This window comes from Dendrobates tinctorius, unplaced genomic scaffold, assembly GCF_039654945.1.
Source record: "Dendrobates tinctorius isolate UK_male_01 unplaced genomic scaffold, ASM3965494v1 ptg000129l, whole genome shotgun sequence".
Classification (NCBI taxonomy): Eukaryota; Metazoa; Chordata; class Amphibia; order Anura; family Dendrobatidae; genus Dendrobates; species Dendrobates tinctorius.
Genome location: NW_027361797.1, coordinates 10,695,817 through 10,719,679, shown reverse-complemented (window position 1 = coordinate 10,719,679; position 23,863 = coordinate 10,695,817). Strand labels below are relative to the sequence as shown.

The window sequence follows — 23,863 nt, the reverse complement described above, 5'->3', positions numbered from 1 at the left end:
AATTAATATCTTCGTATTATGTCATTATATTCTCTGTTCTAAACCACGTTTCTGTAGATTACCATGAAAACGCCTTAGAATTATAATGTTAACGCCCTCTGCGGCAAAATGCAGCTTTCTTTGTTCTGATAATGTATAAGAAGCCCCTGTTACTGTTGCTTGTTGCCATTCCATCGCCATCATGCCACTGTGCCTCACCATGGCCAGGGCACAGAGCCTTATCATCGCCAGACTTCCTAGCGAATCTCTGCCTGTCTGAATTCCTGTTTTTGCCCGCATATTCCAACTCCTCTGTTATTCTGTATCTGTTTTGCCGTGTATCTCCGAATAAACCTTCAACCTTCTGCACCTGGCACCTGCGGTGTCCAGGCTGCTCCCATGCCATCAGCCCCTGTTTGGGACTTCTGAAAATGCTCTAATTAATCTTTTCCTTGACACTACTTGAGTATGGTTTGAGAAAGGCCTCTTAGTAGGTCGAAACGTAACCATAGTATACTCATATCCTGGATTATGATATTATACCCACATTTTGGATACTTCTTTTGTCTGCGGTGTTACACTATTTGATGCATTTGAAATAAAATAAAAATCCAAAAATTTCACAAAATCTTCAAGATTTTTTGGCAAGATTAATCCACACTTGAGTGCGACTGTTTATCTACTGACCACTCTTCCATAAAGGACACCTCTATGGAGTGTACGGCTTATTGTGGTCGTATGGACAGACACTCCAGTCTCTGCTTAGAAACTGAAGCTCCTTCAGGGTTGTCTTTGGTCTGTGTGCTGCCTGTCTTATTAATGCCCTCCTTTCCTGGGCTTAAAGTTTTAGTCGGTGGCTTTCTCTTGGCAAGTTTGTTGTGATACCATGTTAATTCCATGTACCATTGGATTTGATAGTGCTCCAGGGAAACATCAAATGTTGAGATTTTTTTTTTTTAATAACCCAACAATGACTTGTACTTCTCAATAATTTTGTTCCTGACTTGTTGGGAGATCTCCTTGGTCTTCATGGTGTTTGGTTAGTGTTGCCAATTGCTTAATGGTGTTGCAGACTCTGTGGCCTTTCAGAGAAGGTAAAGTGTATATACTGACAGGCCATGTGACACGTAGATTACACACAAGTGGACTTCCTTTCAGTAAGCATGAGACTTATGAAGGTAATTGGTTGCACCAGAAATTGAGGGCTTCATCTCAAGAAAGGTGAATACATATGCACATGCCAATTTTTAGTCATATGATCTCATCAATTTAAACCTGTATTTTTCTCACTTCACCACCTTGCACTATTTAGTTCTGATGCATTACACACAAATCAGGTTACAAAAATATGTAACCCCTTTCTGCCAGATGACATTCTATCTCGTCCAAGGGAATTAAGTCCCAGGGCAGATAGTACGTCATCATCTATATGTGGGGAAAAGAGCAAACAAAATCTTCAGGACAGTATACATATTAATAGAGGTGGCTCTGACCCAAAGTGACCACCCCATTGCATGCAATAGCCATGGAATTACTCACAAAATATTATATACAAAAAGAGAATTGGAGCAAAAAATCCACCAAAAAAGAAATAAAATCAGAATAGATTTATTTCACTAACTCATAAGTTATGAGACACCACAGTACATGAAACAGGGTCACATCAATACAAAGCTCCAATGAGAGGAGGAATTCAGATGCAGAAAAACACACATGCAATTGTGCAAAACAACATACAGGCAAGAGTGAATATTGGATATACGGACTATAATAAAGTGACAGTGCTTCAAGTCTAATCCAGAAGATACTTCAGTCACCCAATATGTGACCACCTCAACATAATGTCTAATTACAGCATAATAGCACACATTTTAAACAGAGAGGCCACACAAAAGGTCACAATTTAAAGTGCTTACCCATAGCTGCAGTGTACACCGCACGTGTAGCCCCTATGCGCGTTTCGCGTGGGCTTCGTCGGGGGGCTGTGAAGCGATGTACATATTGGGTGACTGAAGTATCTTCTGGATTAGACTTGAAGCACTGTCACTTTATTATAGTCCGTATAACCAATATTCACTCTTGCCTGTATGTTGTTTTGCACAACTGCATGTGTGTTTTTCTGCATCTGAATTCCTCCTCTCATTGGAGCTTTGCATTGATGTGACCCTGTTTCATGTACTGTGGTGTCTCATAACCTATGAGTTAATGAAATAAAACTATTCTGATTTTATTTCTTTTTTGGTGGATTTTTTACTCCAATTCTCTTTCTGTAACTAAATCTATATGGGGGGAGCGCGGCTGATGGCAGCCGGGTGTCAGCTAATTTGCACAGCTAACACCCAGCACTAAGTGCCAGGAGTGGTCACGAACCACTCCCGGAACTTTAACCCCCGGAACACTGCGATCAAACATGATCGCAGCGTTCTGGGAGCAGGCAGAGAGGCTGTCAGCTCTGACAGCACCACTGCCTTTGGATTGGAGACCCCGCGGTATGTCGCAGGGTCCCGATCGCTGCCATGGAGACCCAATGTCTTCATGACAACATCTGGGTCTCCAGGCTTGAGAGACTTCTTGTCATGCGGAGTGCATGTCAGGAAGTCTAACAGGTCAGTGTAAAATGCATGCAGCGCTGACAGCTTCTATAGCATATGTATACATATCAAAGAAATCCAAAAATTAGAACACCACCTTCCAGATTAGATCTGCATGCTATAGAAGCAATCAGCCTGCACAAACTGTTTGTCCCATAGTGGGACAAAGTGTAAAAGTAAGAATTAAATAAAAAATTTTTTTTAAATAATTGTAGAAATATTTAAAAAAATAAAAACTAAAAAAAAAAAATCAATATTTATTCTATCATTAAATCAATATTTGAATTTAAAAAAATCTAAATAGTAAAAGTATACATATTTAGTATCCCCAAATCCGTAATGACCTAACCTATAAAACTGTCCCACTCGTTATCCCCTTTAGTGAAAACCATTATAAAAAAAACAAGCCAAAAAAACAATGCTTTATCATCATACCATCGAACAAAAGTGGAATAGCACGTGATCAAAACGACGGATATAAATAAATGTAGTACCGCTGAAAATGTCATCTTGTCACGCAAAAAAAAAGCCCCCATACAGCGTCATCAGCGGAAAAAATAAAAAAAAGTTATAGCTCTCAGTATAAAGCGATGCAAAAATAATTATTTTTTATATAAAATAGTTTTTATTGTATAAAGCGCCAAAACACAAAAAAAATATATAAATGAGGTATCACTGTAATCGTACTGACCCGAAAAATAAAACTGCTTTATCAATTTTACCACACGCGGAACGGTATAAACGCCCCCCAGCTGAAAGAAATTCATGAATTGCTGGTTTTTGTTCATCCTGCCTCCCAAAAATTGGAATAAAAAGCGATCAAAAAATGTCATGTGCCCGAAAATTGTACCAATAAAAATGTCAATTCGTCTTGCAAAAAACAAGACCTCACATGACTCTGTGGGACAAAATATGGAAAAATTATAGCTCTAAAAATGTGGTGATGCAGAAACAATTTTTTTGCAATAAAAAGCGTCTTTTAGTGTGTGACAGCTGCCAAACATAAAAACCCGCTATAAAAACCCGCTATAAATAGTAACTCAAACCCCCCTTTATCACCCCCTTAGTTAGGGAAAAATAATAAAATAAAAAAATGTATTTATTTTCATTTTCCCATTAGGGTTAGGGTTGGGGATGAGGTTACGGTTGGGGCTAAAGTTAGGGTTGGGATTAGATTTAGGGTTGGAATTAGGGTTAGGTTTGGGTTTAGGGTTAGGTTTGTGGTTAGGGTTATGGTTAGGGATGGGATTAGGGTAAGGGGTGTGTTGGCATTAGGGCAGGAGTTAGAACTGGGGGGTTTCCACTGTTTGGGCACATCAGGGGCTCTCCAGACACAACATGTGCCTGATCTCAATTCCAGACAATTCTGCGTTGAAAAAGTCAAACGGTGCTCCTTCCCTTCCGAGCTCTGCCATGCGTCCAAACAGTCGTTTACCCCCACATATGGGGTATAAACATACTCAGGACAAATTGCACAACAACTTTTGGAGTCCAATTTCTCCTGTTACCCTTGGAAAAATAAATAATTGTCACGCCGCGCTCACCTGGGGGCGGTGTTATGAATGAGTCACCGAAGGAGGAAAAAACAAAAATACAAGCCAAGTCCAGAAAACCGGAGAGGTTGGTAGCTATCGGATTGCAGACCCCTGATCCTATCCACAACAACGAACAGTAGCCGTGGGGGGTTCCTACGATGCCCTAGACCCCTCGATCACAGCCGGAGAACTAAATAGGCCTAAAGAAAGAAAGGGGAAATCTAAACTGCCCCAGAGCAGACCCCAAAGCAATAGGCAGCCCCCAACATATAATGACGGTGAAGCAAGATGAAAACACTAACACAGATAGAAAGATAGGTTGAGCAAACGATGGGGCCCAAGCTAACTAAAAAGGACAGGATAGAAAAGCTGCTGTCTGCAATCCGCAAAAAACCCTACCAAAAAATGTCCCAACCGTCTGATAGGAAAAAAGGCCCTGAAGTCACTAGAACTTCAAAAAGACTATATCAGCACTCAGGTAAATTCTGAAGACAGAGCAAAGAGACAAATTGATCAGAGACAAAAATGGAACTCAGCACACCCCCAACCGGGGATGGCTGAACTCCAAAAAACAAGGTAAACAAAACAAAACTAATAAGTTCAATAGCAGAGCAAAAACTTATCTTTGGGAAGCAGGAATCAGACTGGTCTCCAAGAATCCAGCAGAGAAATCACCAGCGACTCAGAAGGGCGTCGGCTGCCTTATATCCAGTCAGAATTTCCTTTTACCCAGTCATCATCTACCAGATCAGGTGTTTGGTGATCAGCCTCACTACCTTCCTTCACCAGAAGAGGGAGTTCATCAGACATCGACGGTGAAGGGGAAAATGAACTCACAACAGGGCGGGACCTCGGTTCCGACGTCATCTCTTCAGGAGCCGCGGTCACTCCGGGGGTCCCGCCGGGTGCGCACGTACACCTCTCGTAACTCGGTCCCTGGCTCCTCCATGTTATGTCTGCGCTTGCGCGCTTTTCTCAGTTCGGTCTCCAGGTCAGTCCTCTCTATGGTACTGGAGGACTTGACCTGGAAGCTCTCGTGATCATGTGCTATATCAGGCTACCTCTTCCTAGGGGAGGTGCCTGAATATTGTTGTGCTTCCTGGCTTGGTCTGCCGTGTCCCTGCCTGGCTGTGCACTGTATTCGGGTCCCCTGCCTTGCACTCTGTTGTGCCTCTTGGCACACGCTCTGAACCTGCACTCTGCCTTGTACTCAGTTGTGCCCCCTGGCATATACTCTGATCCTGTGCTCTGCCTTGTACTCAGTTGTGCCTCCTGGCACCCACTCTGATCCTGTGCTCTGTCTTATACTCAGTTGTGCCTCCTGGCACACACTCTGATCCTGTGCTCTGTCTTATACTCAGTTGTGCCTCCTGGCACACACTCGGACCCTGTGCCTTGTCTCATACTCAGTTGTGCCTCCTGGCACACGCTCTGATCCTGCACTCTGTCTCTTACTCAGTTGTGCCTCCTGGCACACGTTCCAATCCTGCACTCTGTCTTATGCTCAGTTGTGCCCTCTGGCACACACCCTGCTCCTGTACTGTTACACCTCCTGGCACACCTGCAGCCTGACTCAGTGCTCTGACGTGCTCCTTGCACGCATCCTGCCTCACTCACACCCGGACGTACGAAGTCTCTGTATACCACGTGTTTCCGTGTCCACGCTTTATACGTTCCTGCAGACACTCTCACCCACTCGTGTCTCCTGTGAGCCGGCCGCCTGGTGCCAGCAGTCGTGGTACCTCACCCCCTGGGGCTTGCCCCTGACACTCCACTCCCTGTATAGGGGGTGGTCTTCACTAGGTCAGCTCGCCCTGGGAGGGTTGGTGCCACGACCCAGAGGGTCCACTCCAGGAGTCGTCACAGTATAAACAGGCCATGGACCCCGCTGGTACTACCGCCTCTGTCCAAAAGGAACTGGTGTTCCTACGGGAGAGTCAGACCAGGATCATGTCCTCTCTGAAATCTATGGAGTCCTGTTTTTCGACTATTCAGTCTTCTAATCAAACTAGGATTATGGCCTTTTTGAAATCCATGGAGTCCCGTTTGTCGGCCATGCAGTCCTCTGACCTTGGGAATGCTTCCCAGCTGGCCAGCCTCCAGCAAGAACTCACACAGCAACGCGACACCCAGGGGCATATCCTCAACTATATGGCGTCAGTAGACAGTCGGCTCCTTTCCATACAATCCGTTTCTGCCCAGTCCTCGGTCCCACACCCGCTGCCGCACCCCGGCAAGCCACCCCGATATAGCTGGGACCCTAAGTTTTGTCGAGGATTTCTGAACCAATGCCGGTTACACTTTGAGCTTTTGCCGCAGCACTATCCCACTGAGCGCGCCCAAATTTCCTTTATTGTTTCACACTTCGAGGGGGAGGCTTTAGCATGGGTGAACCCCTCTGGGAGCGCACTGACCCACTCGTCTCTCAGCTTTCCACCTTTTTGGACACCTTCCGCAAGGTGTTCGACGAGCCGAGTCGGCTGGCCTCTACCACAGAGTCTCTCTTTAACTTCCATCAGGGTACGCTACCGGTGGGACAGTATGCCATCCGTTTTTGTACCTTGTCCTCTGAACTCGGTTGGAACAACGAGGCTCTCGTAGGGATCTGCAGGTCGGGATACTCGCATCTCTTTAGAGGATCTGATCGTTCTGGCGACACGCATTGACCTGCGGTTTCAGGAGCGTGCCCGTGAATCAGCCAGAGAGAGGAGCTCCTCTCACCTCCTTCGTTCCTGCCCCAAGAAGCCGGGAAACTTCTCCGCCTAGGGTTGGTAGGAGAGGCCTCCCTAGGTGTACGTGATCCCTCTCCTCCCCTGCTTGTGTCCGTGTTATTGAAGCTCGGTGCCAAGCGTTATTCTGAGGAGACTTTTCTGGATTCTAGTGCAGAGGGGAATTTTATCACACTCGAGGCGGTTAAAAAATACCGGATTCCTGTCAGATCCCTGGAGACTCCTCGGTCGATTGTTTCGGTCAATGGTACGTCCGTGCAGGAGACCGTTAACCAGGCCACCAAAGAGATCGAGCTGCAGATCGGAGCCCTGCACCGGGAGAAGATCTCCTTCCACGTCTTGTCTACCATATCTCACACGCTTCTTCTAGGTCTTTCTTGGCTATGGACTCATGAGCCAACCCTGGACTGGCGGTCGGGCGATATACTCCGTTGGGAACCGTTCTGTCAGGAGAAGTGCCTGTTGCCCGTCCATCCGATGAACTCTGCCTGTCCATCCCCGGCACCTACAGGTCTGCCGTCGGCTTACTGGTCCTTTGCAGATGTCTTCGACAAAAAGGAGGCCGAGACTCTGCCCCTCCATCGGCCATATGACTGTCCGATTGACCTCATTCCTGGTTCTACGCCACCCAGGGGTAGATTATATCCGCTATCCCCTGCTGAAACCCAAGCGATGTCTGAGTATATCCAGGAGAACCTTGCGAGAGGTTTTATCCGTAAGTCCTCCTCGCCCGCAGGAGCGGGATTTTTCCTTATCAAAAAGAAGGACGGCTCCCTCCGTCCTTGCATAGACTACCGAGGACTGAACGATATCACGGTCAAGAACAAGTACCCATTGCCATTGATCCCGGAGCTCTTTGACCGGCTTAGAGGAGCTCGAATTTTCACCAAACTGAATCTTCGTGGGGGCCTACAACTTGATCCGCATTCGTTCCGGTGATGAGTGGAAGGCCGCCTTTAACACCAGAGACGGTCACTACGAGTCCTTGGTCATGCCCTTCGGCCTCTGCAATGCCCCAGCGGTGTTCCAGGAGTTCGTGAATGACTTCTTCTGGAATATGCTGTACTCTTGCATGGTAGTCTATCTGGATGACATCCTCGTTTGTTCTCCAGACCTCTCCGCCCACAGAAAGAACGTGCATCAAGTCCTCCAGCGCCTGAGGGAGAACCGCCTTTATGCCAAGCTCGAGAAATGTGCCTTCGAGCAAACGTCCCTGCCATTCTTGGGGTACATTATCTCAGACTCAGGTCTACGCATGGATCCAGCAAAGGTGTCCGCCGTCCTCGATTGGCCACAGCCCCATGGGGTGAAGGCAATCCAACGCTTCCTTGGTTTTGCAAACTACTACCGACAGTTCGTTCCTCATTTCTCCTCGTTGGTTTGCCCCATCTCGTCCCTTATCTGCAAGGGAGCTAACCCAAAGGCTTGGCCCTCTGAGGCTGAAGAGGCCTTCCAGTTGTTGAAACAAGTCTTCGCCGCTGCCCTGGCACTTCACCGTCCTGAGGTTAGTAGACCTTTCACTCTCGAGGTGGACGCATCCTCTACTGGGGCTGGCGCAGTCCTTCTGCAGAAATCCTCTTCTGGACGTTTTGTCACCTGTGGCTTCTTTTCTAAAGTATTTTCCTCCACTGAACAGAACTACTCCATTGGCGACAAAGAGCTATTGGCCATTAAATTGGCCTTGGAGGAGTGGAGGTACTTATTGGAAGGTGCCATACATCCATTCAAGATCTTCACGGACCATAAGAACCTGGCGTACATCCAGACCGCACAGAGGCTCAATCCTCGGCAAGCCAGGTGGTCCCTATTCTTCGCCCGCTTTAACTTTGAACTACATTTTCGGCCCGGCGATAAAAACGTTAGAGCGGATGCGTTGTCAAGATCATTCCTGTCAATAAGATGCAGAGGAAGAACCCTCTCATATCATTGATCCATCCAAAGTAATTACCGTGGCTCCTGTCAAGTTAACCACGTTACCTCCGGGAAGAACCTATGTGGCTGAGAATAACCGAAAACGAGTGTTAAACTGGGGACATTCGTCCAAGATTGCCAGCCACGTTGGTTTCAAAAAGACTTTGGACTTAATCTCTCGCTATTATTGGTGGCCTTCACTCTCCCAGGATGTTAAAGACTTTGTGGCATCTTGCCAATCCTGTGCCCAGAACAACCACCCTCCGGTCTTCTGCTCCCGCTTCCCGTTCCGCCGGCTCCATGGCAGCACATAGCCATGGATTTCAATACTGATCTGCCTTGTTCTTCCGGTTGTACTGTGGTCTTGGTGGTTGTAGACCGATTTTCAAAGATGGCCCACTTCATTCCTCTTCCCGGACTACCCTCTGCTCCTGACTTGGCGAAGATCTTCATTTCCCATATCTTCAGGATTCACGGCTTCCCCCAGCACATCGTGTCAGACAGAGGGGTCCAATTCACCTCTCGGTTCTGGAGAGCTCTATGCGGACTCATGAAAGTGTCATTGGATTTCTCTTCTGCCTATCACCCCCAAACCAATGGGCAGGTGGAACGTACCAACCAGATCCTTACATCCTACCTCCGGCATTTTTCTAATGCTCATCAGAATGACTGGGTCGGTCTACTTCCTTGGGCTGAGTTCGCCTACAATAATCACTCCAGTGAATCGTCTACCAAGTCTCCTTTCTTCATCGTCTTTGGACAGCATCCCAGTGTGCCTCTACCGGTACTTCCTGTCTCGGGGGTGCCTGCTGCCGATTCTCTGTCTGTGGAGTTCTCCAGGGTATGGCAGGAGACCAAAACCGCTCTCGAGAAAGCACGGGACAGAATAAAATTGCACGTTGACAAGAGGCGCCTGGACGTTCCTCCATTTCTCCCTGGTGACAAGGTGTGGCTCTCCACCAAATACGTCCGCCTTAAAGGTACCATCTTACAAACTGGGTCCCCGTTACATTGGTCCTTTTGAGGTCCTCAGGCGGATTAATGATGTTGCTTACAAATTGAAGCTGCCTCCTTCACTCCGCATTCCCATTTCCTTCCATGTGTCTCTCCTTAAACCTGTGGTTCTTAACCGATTTCATCCTTCTCCAGGCAACACACCCCAGCCTGTTGGCTTGGGGGATGAGTTTGAGGTGAATGACATTTTGGCCATGAAGAAGGTAAGAGGGAGAACCATGTTCTTGATAGACTGGAAGGGTTTTGGCCCCGAGGAGAGGTCATGGGAACCCAGAGAGAATATGCACGCACCCAAGATTTTGTCTAAGTTCCTCTCCAGTTTTAGAAAGAGGGGGCGTAAAGGGGGGGTACTGTCACGCCACGCTCACCTGGGGGCGGGACCTCGGTCCCGACGTCATCTCTTCCCGAGCCACGGTCAGTCCGGGGGTCCAACCGGGTGCGCACGTGCACCTCTCGTACTTAGGTCCCTGTCTCCTCCATGTTATGTCTGCGCCTTTCTCAGTTCGGTCTCCAGGTCAGTCCTCTCTATAGTACTGGAGGACTTGACCCGGAAGCTCTCGTAATCATGTGCTATATCAGGCTACCTCTTCCTAGGGGAGGTGCCTGATTATTGTTGTGCTTCCTGGCTTGGTCTGCAGTGTCCCTGGCTGTGCGCTGTATTCGGGTCCCCTGCCTTGCACTCTGTTGTGCCTCTTGGCACACGCTCTGAACCTGCACTCTGCCTTGTACTCAGCTGTGCCTCCTGGCACACACTCTGATCCTGTGATCCGTCTTACATTCAGCCGTGCCTCCTGGCACATACTCTGATCCTGTGCTCTGTCTTGTACTCAGTTGTGCCTCCTGGCACACACTCTGATCCTGTGCTCTGCCTTGTACTCAGTTGTGCCTCCTGGCACACACTCTGATCCTGTGCTCTGTCTCGTACTTAGTTGTGCCTCCTGGCACACACTCTGATCCTGTGCTCTGTCTCTTACTCAGTTGTGCGTCCTGGCACACGTTCCAATCCTGCACTCTGTCTTATGCTCAGTTGTGCCCTCTGGCACACACCCTGCTCCTGTACTCTGTTACACCTCCTGGCACACCTGCTGCCTGATTCAGTGCTCTGACGTGCTCCTTGCACGCATCCTGCCTCACTCACACCCGGACGTACGAAGTCTCTGTATACCAGGTGTTTCCGTGTCCACGCTTTACACGTTCCTGCAGACGCACTCACCCACTCGTGTCTCCTGTGAGCCGGCCGCCTGGTGCCAGCAGTCGTGGTACCTCACCCCCTGGGGCTTGCCCCTGACACTCCCTGTATAGGGGGTGGTCTTCACTAGGTCAGCTCGCCCTGGGAGGGTTGGTGCCACGACCCAGAGGGTCCACTCCAGGAGTCGTCACAATAATTGGGGGCGAAAAAATCATTTCTGTGAAAAAATAAGATTTGTTATTTTTACGGCTCTACATTATAAACTTCTGTGAAGCATTTGGGGGTTCAAAGTGCTCACCACACATCTAGGTATGTTCATTAGGGGGTCTACTTTCCAAAATGGGGTCACTTGTGGGGGTTTCCACTGTTTAGGCACATCAGGGGCTCTCCAAACGAGACATGAAGTCTGATCTCAATTCCAGCCAATTTTGCATTGAGAAGTCAAACGGCTTTCCTCTCTTCCGAGCTCTGTCATGCACCCAAACAGTGGTTTACCTGCATATATGGGGTATCAGCGTACTCAGGACAAATTGTAAAACTTTTGGGGTCTAATTTCTCCTGTTACTCTTGGTAAAATAAAACAAATTGGATCTGAAGTAAATTTTTTGTGAAAAAAAGTTAAATGTTCATTTATTTTTAAGCATTCAAAAAATTACTGTGAAGCACCTGAAGGATTAATAAACTTATTGAATGTAGTTTTGAGCACCTTGAGGGGTGCAGTTTTTAGAATGGTGTCACTTTTGGGTATTTTCTATCATATAGACCCCTCAAAGTGGCTTCAAATGTGATGAGGTCCCTAAAAAGAAAATGGTGTTATAAAAATGAGAAATCGCTGGTCAACTTTTAACCCTTATAACTTCCTAACAAAAAAAAATTTTGGTTCCAAAATTGTGCTGATGTAAAGTTGACATGTGTGAAATGTTATTTATTAACTATTTTGTGTGACATATGTCTCTGTTTTAAAAGCATGAAATTTCAAAGTTGGAAAATTGCGAAATTTTCAAAATTTTTGCCAAATTTCCACTTTTTTCATAAATAAATGCAAGTCGTATCAAATAAATTTTACCACCATCATAAAGTACAATATGTCACGAGAAAACTATGTCAGAATCACCGGGATCCATGGAAGCGTTCCAGAGTTATTACCTAATAAAGGGACAGTGGTCAGAATTGTAAAAATTGGCCCGGGCATTAACATGCAAACCACCCTTGGGGGTAAAGGGGTTAAAACAGGTTATAAGGTAACAAAATAAGTAAAAAGCCAAACGGGGTGAATACTTTCGAAAGCAATTGTAGCTGTATCAGGGATGGTATTCACCGGGTAAAAAGAACGTACCATAAATTCCTATATGTTTGACAAGTGCGCGTGTCTAATTGAACTAGCAGATGAAACGAGACATATTTGTACGGAAATTAAAAAAAGAAAAGCAAAATAAAATAAAATGGAAAAAAACAACACTAAATGGCAGTTCAAATAATTTACATTTTTTAGTAAAGCCTGATGTATTTTGTAACACCTTGAAGAATGAGTTGATGCGACCTGAAATGTATTGAAGTATCTTTTAATGACGTTGTCGAGCAATTTTGTCGGCGCTGATGCCAGGCTAAAGCCAATGGGCGCCATTGCAGCACAACAATATTCTATCAGGGTGGATGTCCACTTTGGCTGCCGGCTTTACTATTTCATCAAACAGCAGCTGCTCATTGCTTGTTGAGGGCATGTAACAGTGTCACATCAACCTTCAGGAACAGAGAACATTGGTGGGATGGTGCCACTGTAGGAGGGGCATATCCATTCTTCTCATATTTAACTAGGGTCCTTCACTAAAAGTTTTACATTGTGAGCAAAATTAACATTTACTACTAAAATTAGTAGTAAAGAATTAAGTATATAACTTGAACTATAGACCCTCTCTACCGTGAGCACCCAAGGACATGAAGAGCATATCTTCTTTTCGCTTCCAATGGAGGTGGACACCTTGACCTGCTGTAAAAGGCTGCTCCCATTACCGGGGGAGTTTAGACCATTTTTCAGGTGCAAAATTTTGTGTATTTGCCTCACCTTACATAATGATATATCCTTTCAGATGAAGACAATATGCTGCTTAAATGCCCGCACAATGCTACATGCACGGAGAGCAGCGTTTTGGAAAAACATGCAATGTTAATAGTCCTTTCCCATCAGTCAGAGCCTCGACTTTAATACCGCTAATGTATTCTTCAGGGACCTCGGAGCTGAATGGCTAGAATTAACAACGGTCTTAGCTTCTGCATCACTGGATGGCTTAGTAACCATGCTAATTACATATTATACATGGCTCACTTGAGCGTTCCGGACGCCTTCTGTACATATCAGTAGAAATGAGACGGATTATATTGGAAGGACTCCGCGAATCATTCTTAGCATATGGAGCCAGGATCAATGAGGAATTATTCTAATTATGTGGTGTAGGGAGCACTGGGTCCCTCCTTCCCTGCAACATTGGGGCTTATTCAGACGTCGGTATTTCCCTTATAGGCCGGGGTCACACTTGCGAGTACAATGCAAGAAACTTGCGCGAGTCTCTCACATCAATACCCGGCAGTACTCGGACCGGAGTGGGCGGCTGCATGTATTTGCCGGGTATTGATGTGAGAGACTTGCAAGTGTGACCCCGGCCATACGAGAAATACAAACTGTTTATTCTCATCAGACTTTGATCACACTGTTGTCCGAGTGCCTCAGTTTTTCTTATACAGTATATGGAGATAGAGGAAAAAAAAGAAAATCGGACATGTGCACAGACCCATAGAATAGGCAAGAGTGAAATGTATGAAAACCACCGACGGCACGTGTATGAAAAAAATCGAATGTGTACACAAGCCCTTAAAACGGATTGTCCTCAAATTACATTACCTAACCACAGGACTCCTAGCAACTCGGAGAAAAGCAGTCCTAACGTCCCCGGTATGAATAGAGATAGTGTACACGCATGACCACCACTATTCACTACGAGACTGACATAGCGGCTACGACCGATCTCGGTGGGGATCATTAGTGATTACCACACTTAATGGAACGCCATTGGCACTGCTCAGAAATCTCACATTCTTAAGCAAGCATTTGATTTAAATGGACATTTATGGAGAATGAAAATTCAACACAACATTCTCAGCAATCTGGGAACAAGTTTTTAGCTCATCAAGCCTTATTAGAAAAATCCATGAATGCGATAGATCCCACATCACCGACGTCACATTTCCCTTTTTACCGTTATTCCCTTTAGCGCTTTTTTTCTTAAACAATGTAAAAATTCAGCAGATCGACGCTCTTGGTTTTTTTCTGAAATTTTTAAATAGAAAATTATGTTCTGCTTTAATAGGGGCAATTTTTCTTCATCTGGAGCTGCAGAACAGTCAATCATCTTGGATTGTGCCCTCGTGTGCTCGGTAATCTGCAATAAATTTACACCCTGACCCTGCATTTTGTGACTGACTGTGTGGAAAAGCATGTAGGAGCTCGGCATGTAGTAGAAAGACCCACAAGAAGTGGTGTCTCAAGCGCCAGATCCCTCTGCAATTTTAGGATCATCCAAAAAATATGCCAAATATTTTAACTAGCCAATCACAGCAAAGTAAGGTCATGCTGCAGCCAATCACTAACCCACACTGCATGGAGAAGGGTAATGACGAAGCCAAGAGTTGAACGGACAGCTAAAGGTCCTGTAATCTACAGGTAAAAGGTCTGGTCTAAAACTGTCAGTGACGGCTGGGGACTATGAGGAGCAGACAGGACTGGTTTGCTACCTTGTCTGTCTTCTCTTTTACCTGTCACATGCAGTATAAATAAAGCTATATAGTGAATAGCAGCATTGACAGTTCCGATACTTCTGTGTTTTGGATTGATACAACGATCCAAAACACAAGGCCAAGTCGACATGTGATTGGCAACAGCAGAACAAAGTGAAGGTTCTGGAGTGGCCTTCTCAGTCTCCTGACCTCAGTATCATTGAGCCACTCTGGGGAGATCTCAAGCACGCAGTTCATGCTAGACAGCCCAGGAATTTACAGGAGCTGGAGGCTTTTTGCCAAGAAGAGTGGGCAGCTTTACCATCTGAGAAAATAAAGAACCTCGTCCACAACTACCACAAAAGACTTCAAGCTGTCATTGATGTTAGAGGGGGCAACACACGGTATTAAGAAATGGGGTATGTATACTTTTGATCAGGGTCATTTGGATGTTTTGGATTGTCATTATGATTTAAAAAGAGAAAACACAGTAGTTTGACAATAAATGGATTCACGCAACCATGAGTGGAGAAAAAGTTTTGGTATAATCATTCATATTCTCATTTGGTATTATCATTCATATGCTCTGAAAAAAGGCCAAGAAAGCAAAAATTCTGCCGGGGTATGTAAGCTTTTGAACACAGCTGTAAGTGCCTGCAGAAAAAAATAGTGATTTTAAAACTAGAGCAAGCAGCCCAGTAAGTGAAACATCACTGGAATCTGTATTATGCTGCTTTCAGATTAGATATCAAAAGCCTGGTGACAGATTCTCTTTAAAAAAAAAAAAAAAAAAAGAAGACATGTAAAAAATGAAAATGTATAATTTGGTTTTTAAGATCAGTGTGTTTTTCTTCCACAATTTTCCTAAACGTTGCAATTTTTCACAAAAATTCTCTAGAAAATTATGGTAAAAAAAGAAATTGGCCAATAAAAAACACCTTTTGGAGTTGAAAAATGCTGATTTACTGTAGCTTTATGCATATAAGGCATTCTGCCAATTAGTACCACATCTATATCACATCCAGGATCAGGCCAGCACACGCATGGAAATCAGTAATTTATATACTTCATTACACAGGTTGCGGTCATAAAGGTCAATGTATTCGTACTGGTAAGAAAATGCATCCCATACCATAATATTTCGCTTGACACTGAAAGCCATTCTTAATTTCCCTTGAAATCAGTTTTTAATAGCAGAGAGCCATGTTATACGGAGCCGCGCGTTGATTAAAAGTGACTTTAGAGTAGTCAGTCAAATACTGCTATGTGAACCAAATCTGCAGCAACAAGTAAAGGTCACGCAAGAGGCAGAAATGTTATCTGTCATTCGTGAGAAGTCTCCGGCTCTTCATGGCAAGGATTTACTGCGCAGCTCCACTGAGACATTCTAATAAGAACTGTTCTAAATAACGAAGCAACATGGACAGGGAACAGAAGACTAACCTTGGCTTCTATTTGTGCCTTATTCCATGCGTCTGTGTATTTTATTGAATGGGCCCCAGTTGTTCACGCTTGTGCGGACAATTGACTTTTATACCATTCAGTGGTCATAACAAGTAGGAAAATGGGGATATAAAATTTTGCTTTGTGAATGCGCAGCTTGGCAGGAGCAACACGTATCATTAGTTGCTGTTATAGCCGCCCGGTCACTTTTAGTCTAGTTCAAGGCTATGTTCTCACGTTGTGTTCTTTGTTTCCCTGCAAGTAAACCCTGCTCAAAACTGTTACAAAAAAAGCAGATTTTGCTGAATTCTTTTGTATTTGCTGCATTTTTATTGTCTCTTGTGCATGCTGATGAAAGGTTTACTGCCCGCTCCCAAATGAAAATCATGATGCCCCGGAAGAAGCTGGATGCGAAACGCGCGTCGGGGTGAGGAGAGACACTAGCTCTGTGTGTGACTGCTGCTTTCACCGTGCGATCCACCTTCTGGTAAAGTGTTGTGTTACTTTCATTATATTTTATTGTCTTGATAGGACATTTTGAGTTATTGTGAAGTTACATATTATTGATTTGGTTGCCTGAAATATTTATTCTTGGTGTTTGTGCTGCCGGATATTTCACACATACCTTAACGTCTCCCCTAATTTTTGGGCACTTTAATCAATAGTCCTTCCTTGTTTTGGGATTTTATTATGTTAAGTTTTTAATATTATCAATAAAGCATTGCTACTTTTTAATGTTATTCCCTGGATCTCTTCATTCGGCTATCTGGGTTATACAAGTCCGTATTTTTTATGTAGTTTTCCAAATCAGTCAGGGAAATAAAACCAATGTGTGTGCATGAGATTTCTAAAATTTCATAGGCTTTGCTGGGACAGTAAAACGCAGCTGAAAATTAGGATAAAAAAAACCGCAGCAAAAATGCCCAGTGTGAACATACTCTAATATAACATCTGCTCTAAGCTAACTAGTAATAATAAGAGTACATGGACAGACTAGTCAATATGGGAAAATTGCAGGAAAGTTTCAAAACCATTGCTATTGTGTGTTACAGTGGCCAAGAAAGAATCCAGCGGACGTCTATGAACCTGGCGCTCCTCGTCTCTCTTCACCCCGCTCACTAATGGCACTGTGCATACAGCAGGCACATAAGTGGTCCTTACGCTGGACAAAGAGGATAGAGAGGGGGAGTGTTGGATTCCTGAATACAGAAGTCTCTGAATCGAGAATGCGCTCTACATTTTTTGCCAGTGGATTTTATACACCTTATTTTTCGAACAGCCTAAGTGACTCATTGTACTTTGCTAGAGTTAAAAGTGGTCGTCTCATCTTCATACATGGGTACGTTGCATAGCGGCCTTCGGCTCGATCTCGAGCCATGGCGACTTGATGGATGAACACTTTATAGGACGACTGATCTTGTTCAAGCCTAGATAGGTCCACCGGGGTCTTCTCCGCTGTTATCTCAATAGGATCAGAATTAGTCACTAGATTTTTGCCACCTAATCTGAGAGCTGCATAATGTAGAGACAGAGCCCCTGATTCCAGTGATGTGTCACTTACTGTGATGTTTGCTGTAGTTTTGATAAAATTACAGCCTTACCAGCAGGAGATTAATCCCTAGAGGACCAGTAAACCTGCTGCCAGGTAGTCCTCTATAGTCATAAGCTGTATAACCATGCCCCCACCATTGGCCGCTCTCCACTTATGCACAGTGTATACATTAATCTGCCAATCAGTGGCGCGGGCGGAGTTATACAGAATGCAGCATTCAGAGAACAGCTAGATCTACAGAAGATAAAACATTGAAACTGCAACACGCAGTCCAGTAAGCGATATATCACAGGAATCAGGATCTCTGACCCTATACAACAAGGTAGCAAAAACCTGGTGACAGATTCAATTTAAGAATCCTCTATGTTCTACAGAATGGATTGATATCATTGATATCAGATGAGTGAAGGTCTCGCTGTAGTAAAACACTGTCCCAGAACTAGTTTAGTGATGAAACTCTTGAGGAGTCAACAGATAACCCCCGTTATACCACTTTTCACTACAGTAATAGAGGTCAAGAATGTTAAAGGGATCAGTCAGTAGGATCAACCCTCCTAAGCCGTCTATATGGGCATGTAGGAAGCTGAATAAGGGCAGGTCATAGAAAGCTGAATAAAATGATAACTAAAGAATCTGCCTCTAGAGCATATTTTTATGATAGGTGGCATAACCAGTGTGAGACATAGAGATCAAGAGAGCAGACTGTCAGTTATTACATGTCTCACACTGGTTGCACCCACCCCCCTGCATTTAGAATAACCTCTGGAGGCAGAGTCTCAGGGAGATCTATGTCCGTCCCATAGATCTTAGCAGCTTACTTATATATTAAGGGTGAACTACTCTGGAATGAAACCTCGGATCGCAAATAATAAAGTATAATTGTCTATAATTCTTTGAACAACAAAATAGTATCTCTTCGGGATAAAAGATAAAAAAATGAGGATTACCATCCCTGCAATGCGAGGCTGATGCCAAAGAAGATCTCATTTATCTGTCATTATTAGAACAATGCGCCCATATCACCGTATAGAGAAATCACTCACAAACCCAACTTGGGATCTACTAAGTAGGACACCAGCAAAGCGGAGAGCGATTCTGCGATATGGGAAGAAGCTGGAGAAAGTCTCGTTAAGGACATGCTCATGATGCCCAGATGAATATTAAAGAGGTTGTCCACTACCTTTACATTGATGCCCTAGCCTGAGGATAGGGCATCAATGTCTGATCGGCAGGGCGCCAAGTGCCGGACCCCGACCGATCAGACATTGATGCCCTATCCTGAGGATAGGGCAGCAATGTCAAGTAGTGGACAACCTCTTTAAACCTGGTGTACCAAATAATGACCCCAATAACTGTGGCTTGGTTTTCAGAATAACCCTTGAATTTCCAGGTTTTGAGTGAAATGATTCTGGAATATAATGGTGACAATATTCACATGTATTAAGTGTAAGAAAACACAGAAATAATGAAACATTTTGGCCACGAGGATCAACACTGAACGATTTGACCACATTTATAGGTTTCCAAGTTCCGTATATGTTCATATCTGGAAGCCATACCCCCCTGATGGGCCATACTCACTCGCTGAATACTGGCGTTATTTCAGCTTTTAACTGACTATATCTATAGATTTATCTGGAGCGTGACGGCAATGATATTATAAAGAGAGATGCTGTACCTGTGCAGATCACCGTCTTAGCAACGGTTGCCATGATGACACTGGTGAAGCCGGTGCCAGCTCCGAGCTCCAACGCTGTGCAGCCTCTGAAGAGATCCTGCTGCCAGAGAATGTAATCAGCAAGAAGAAATGCTCCTCGCCAGATCTAGGGAAAAAAAAAATACATCAAAGTGATTCATACCCATTATTTCCCCTACAGTGGCTTATAAAAGTTAGGACACCCCTGGTCAAAAGCACTGTTATTGTGAACAGTTAAGCAAGTTGAACATGATATGATCTCTAAAAGGCCTAAAGTTAAAGATCACACATTACCTTTGTATTTTGGGCAAAAAAAATATATACATAAAAAAAAAATTAAAATGGGCCAATGCAAAAGTTTCGGCACCCCTGGAGATTTATGTGCTCAATTAACTTTGACAAAGGTTTCCGATCTTAATTGGCCTCTTAAGGTTATGGCTTGTTCAGTATAATTGTTAGGAAAGGCCAAGTGATGCAAATTTCTCAGCTTTATAAAAACCCAGGCTCCTCTAACCTTGTGCCAAAAATAGCAGCCATGGGTTCTTCTAAGCAGCTGCATAGCACTGTGAAAAATGGTGGAGGCCAACAAAGTTGGAGAAAGCTATAAGAAGATAGCATAGCAATTTCAAGCTGCCCTTTCCTCAGTTCTAAATGTAATTAAGAAATAGCAGTTAACCGGAATAGTGGAGGTCAAGATAAGGTCTGGAAGACCAAGGACAATTTCAGTGAGAGCTGCTTGCAGGATTGCTAGAGTGTCAAATCAGAACCTCCGCTTGACTGCCAAATCTTTCTGATAGTCTTTTGCAATCTTTTTGTTTCAAACATAACAATCTGTAAAAAAAAGCTGAAGTTGAAAAGAGGATGGCTTCCACAAATGGATAATAATCATACACACACATCAAAATCCACAATAGACGACCTCAAAAGACACAAGCTGAAGGTTTTACAATGGCCCTCACAGTCCCCTGATGCGAACATCATTGAAAATCTGTGGATAGACCTCAAAATAGCAGAGGAAGCAAGACAACCCAGGAATCTCACAGAACTGGAAGAATTTTCCAAGGAAAAATGGATGAAAATCCCTCAAACAAGAATTGAAAGACTCTTGTTTGGCTACAAAAAGTGTTTACAAGCTGTGATACAAGGGGTGCTACTAGGTACTAACTATGAAAGGTACCCAAACTTTAGCATCAGCCCATTTTCTTTTTTTGCAATTTTTAACATGTAAAAGATGAAAAAATTTTTTTCCTAAAATACAAAGGAAGTGTATCATCTTTAACTTTAGGCCTTTTACAGATCATTTCATCTAAAACCTACAGTTAGGTCCATATATATTTGGACAGAGACAAAATTTTTCTAATTTTGGTTCTAGACATCACCACAATGAATTTTAAACAAAACAATTCAGATGCAGTTGAAGTTCGGACTTTCAGCTTTCATTTGAGGGTATCCAGATTAAAATTGGATGAAGGGTTTAGGAGATTCAGCTCCTTAACATGAACCAAAATTAGAAAAATGTTTTCTCTGTCCAAATATATAAGTGTAGTTAAATTGTTCACAAAAAAAAATGGAATAGTATCTCACTCAAGCTGGCGATATACAGTATATAAACCAGATGTGAGGATCCGCTGAAACTAACCAAGTGTAAACCGGGACTTACTAATGATACATATTCACGGGAATCAGGTGGTCTCCAGGTCTGCGCTTGGCGGATCCTCACATCTGGTGTATAGCTCCACCATGAGGGAGATATATATATATATATATATATATATATAAAGTATCCACAGCTGCTATGACTACTTTCATAAATGATTTTGGTTGGTAATGAGACTATATAATATCTTGGATCTCACAGACATAATTTATGTCATGAGACCCATTAATAGAAAAAACGTAATAGGGTTTGGATTTCAATCTGTGAAATGGCACTTTAGGTAGTGATTGGATTAACAGTCAGGGAAACTTCACCCACAACTCATGGATTAGGGTACACACGTGGTCAAAATTGTTGGTACCCCTCGATTAATGACAGAAAAACCCACAATGGTCACAGCAATATCTTGAATCTGACAAAAGTAATCTAACATTTAGTTGCCAATGGGCTCTGTCACAGCTTCCAGCGATTGTGTAGCTATCCCACAATCCACCGCGGCCGGAAGATGTGACAGAAACGGCACCGCTATATTGGAACACCCAAGTTATGGGTATTCCGATATGGCGGCCGGGATTCAATGAGCGGTGCGGGATTCAAATCCCCCGCCCCGCCGGCTGAGCCAATGAGCGTTGCTGTGCGGGATTTGAATCCTCCGCCAAGCCGCGCGGCTCCGCTCATTGGCAGAGCCGCCCGCCGGCTGAGACTTGGCGGGGGATTCAAATCCCGCGCGGCAACGCTCATTGGCTCAGCCAGCGGGGTGGGGGATTACATACTTACCTGACCGGGAGGAGAGTTGTCACGGCGCTTCTCTTCTCACCGGAGACCGGGGCAGGAGTGCGGTGCTGGAATCGCGCATGCGCATAGCGCTATCCGGCAGCATTTTCCTGAAGACACATTTGCAGTGTGCCTTCAGCAATATGACGCCGGACAGCGTGGTATGGGCATGCGCGTACTCCGGCGCCATACTCCTCCCCCGGCTTCCGGCAGAACATGACAGCGCTGGAGAGCATGGAAGAAAGGAGAGTATAAATTTTTTTTTGTTTTTTTTTGTATGTGTGCAGTTTAATAGGGGTGAGAGGACCATACATATCAGGATAGGGGGGCGAGAGGTAGCATGCATACACCAGGATAGGGGGTGAGGGGACCATGCATATCAGGATTGGGGGTGATAGGACCATGCATATCTGGATTGGGGGATGATAGGACCATGCATATCAGGATTGGGGGGTGATAGGACCATGCATATCAGGATTAGGGGGTGAGAGGACCATGCATATCTGGATTGGGGGATGATAGGACCATGCATATCAGGATTGGGGGGTGATAGGACCATGCATATCAGGATTAGGGGGTGAGAGGACCATGCATGCCAGGATAGGGGGGTGAGAGGACCATGCATACCAGGATAGGGGGGTGAGAGGACCATGCATACCAGGATAGGGGGGTGAGAGGACCATGCATACCAGGATAGGGGGGTGAGAGGACCATGCATACCAGGATAGGGGGGTGAGAGGACCATGCATACCAGGATAGGGGGGGTGAGAGGACCATGCATACCAGCATAGGGGGGTGAGAGGACCATGCATGCCAGGATTGGGGGGGTGAGAGGACCATGCATACCAGGATTGGGGGGGTGAGAGGACCATACATACCAGGATAGGGATGAGGGGGGACTATGCATATCAGGATTGGGGGGGGTGAGGGGACCATGCATACCAGGATAGGGGGGTGAGAGGGCCATGCATGCATTCAAATCCCGCGCAGCACCGCTCATTGGCTCAGCCGCCCGCCGGCGGATGTTCATTTCACTGCACTCCAGATGCAATAGCATCGGGCCTATTTCTAGTAATAAATAAAAATGAAAATTAACAAAAGAAAATCAGGCATTGCTTTTCAACCATACTTGCACAGAATTAAAAAAAAAAATTCATGAAGTAGGCCTGGACAGAAATGATGGTACTCCTGAAAATAATATGACAAAAGGGACATGTTAAATTGCGATGAGTCCACTAATTAGCATCACAGGTGTCTACAATCTTGTAATCAGTGAGTGGGCCTGTATAGAGGGCTACAGATACTCACTGTGCTGTATGGTGACATGGTGTGTATCACACTCAACATGGACCAGAGGAAGCGAAGGAAAGGGTTGTCTCAGGAGATTAGAAAGAAAATTATAGAGGAACATGTTAAAGGTAAAAGACCGCTACATCACGAAAGGTCATCACTGGGAACGAGACTTGGCGGGAGCATCGCTGAGGCCTGGGAAAGCTGTGGGGGATGCCGAAGGTGAGAATATCACGATTTTTTATTTTAATTCTTTTTTTAACAGGGATATGGTACCCAGGGCACGGAGGACAATCTCCTTACCTCCAGACCCGGGTACCATCCGCACATTTTCCGCTTACTTTGCGCATGGAGGGCATAGCCACATGCGGAAAGTAAGCGGAACAATGCATTCATATGTGTGCAGAATTCCCGCGATTCCACAAAAAGAATGAGCCTGCTGCGTAGTTTTCCGCGATGCGATTCCGCTTCGCAGCATTAGCAAAGCATGTGCGGAATGCCATTGAATTCAATGGGTTGCTTATTTTATGGGTTTTTGCGGAGAAAAAACGCGACAAAAATGCATAAAATCCGCAGGAATTCCGCACGTGTGCACATAGCCTCAAGTTACCGTATTTCTGTCACCATTGTGGGTTTTTCTGTCATTAAAAGAAGGGTACCAACAATTTTGACCACGTGTGTATAAATGGTCCATAACAGACACATTATATTAGGCAGCTGATAAAGGCCTATATG

General features: G+C 44.7%; 1 protein-coding gene across 3 annotated transcripts in view; it reads right to left on the bottom strand.

Annotated features, from left to right (window-relative positions):
• The window catches only part of METTL22 (methyltransferase 22, Kin17 lysine), a 316,617-nt gene that overhangs the window by 174,768 nt on the left and 117,986 nt on the right, over positions 1 to 23,863 (bottom strand). For all 3 annotated transcript variants that reach the window (XM_073542802.1, XM_073542803.1, XM_073542804.1), the window contains exon 5: positions 19,390 to 19,534. In XM_073542802.1, the coding sequence (XP_073398903.1) occupies positions 19,390 to 19,534 (145 nt within the window). The remainder of the gene's footprint in view (positions 1 to 19,389; positions 19,535 to 23,863) is intronic.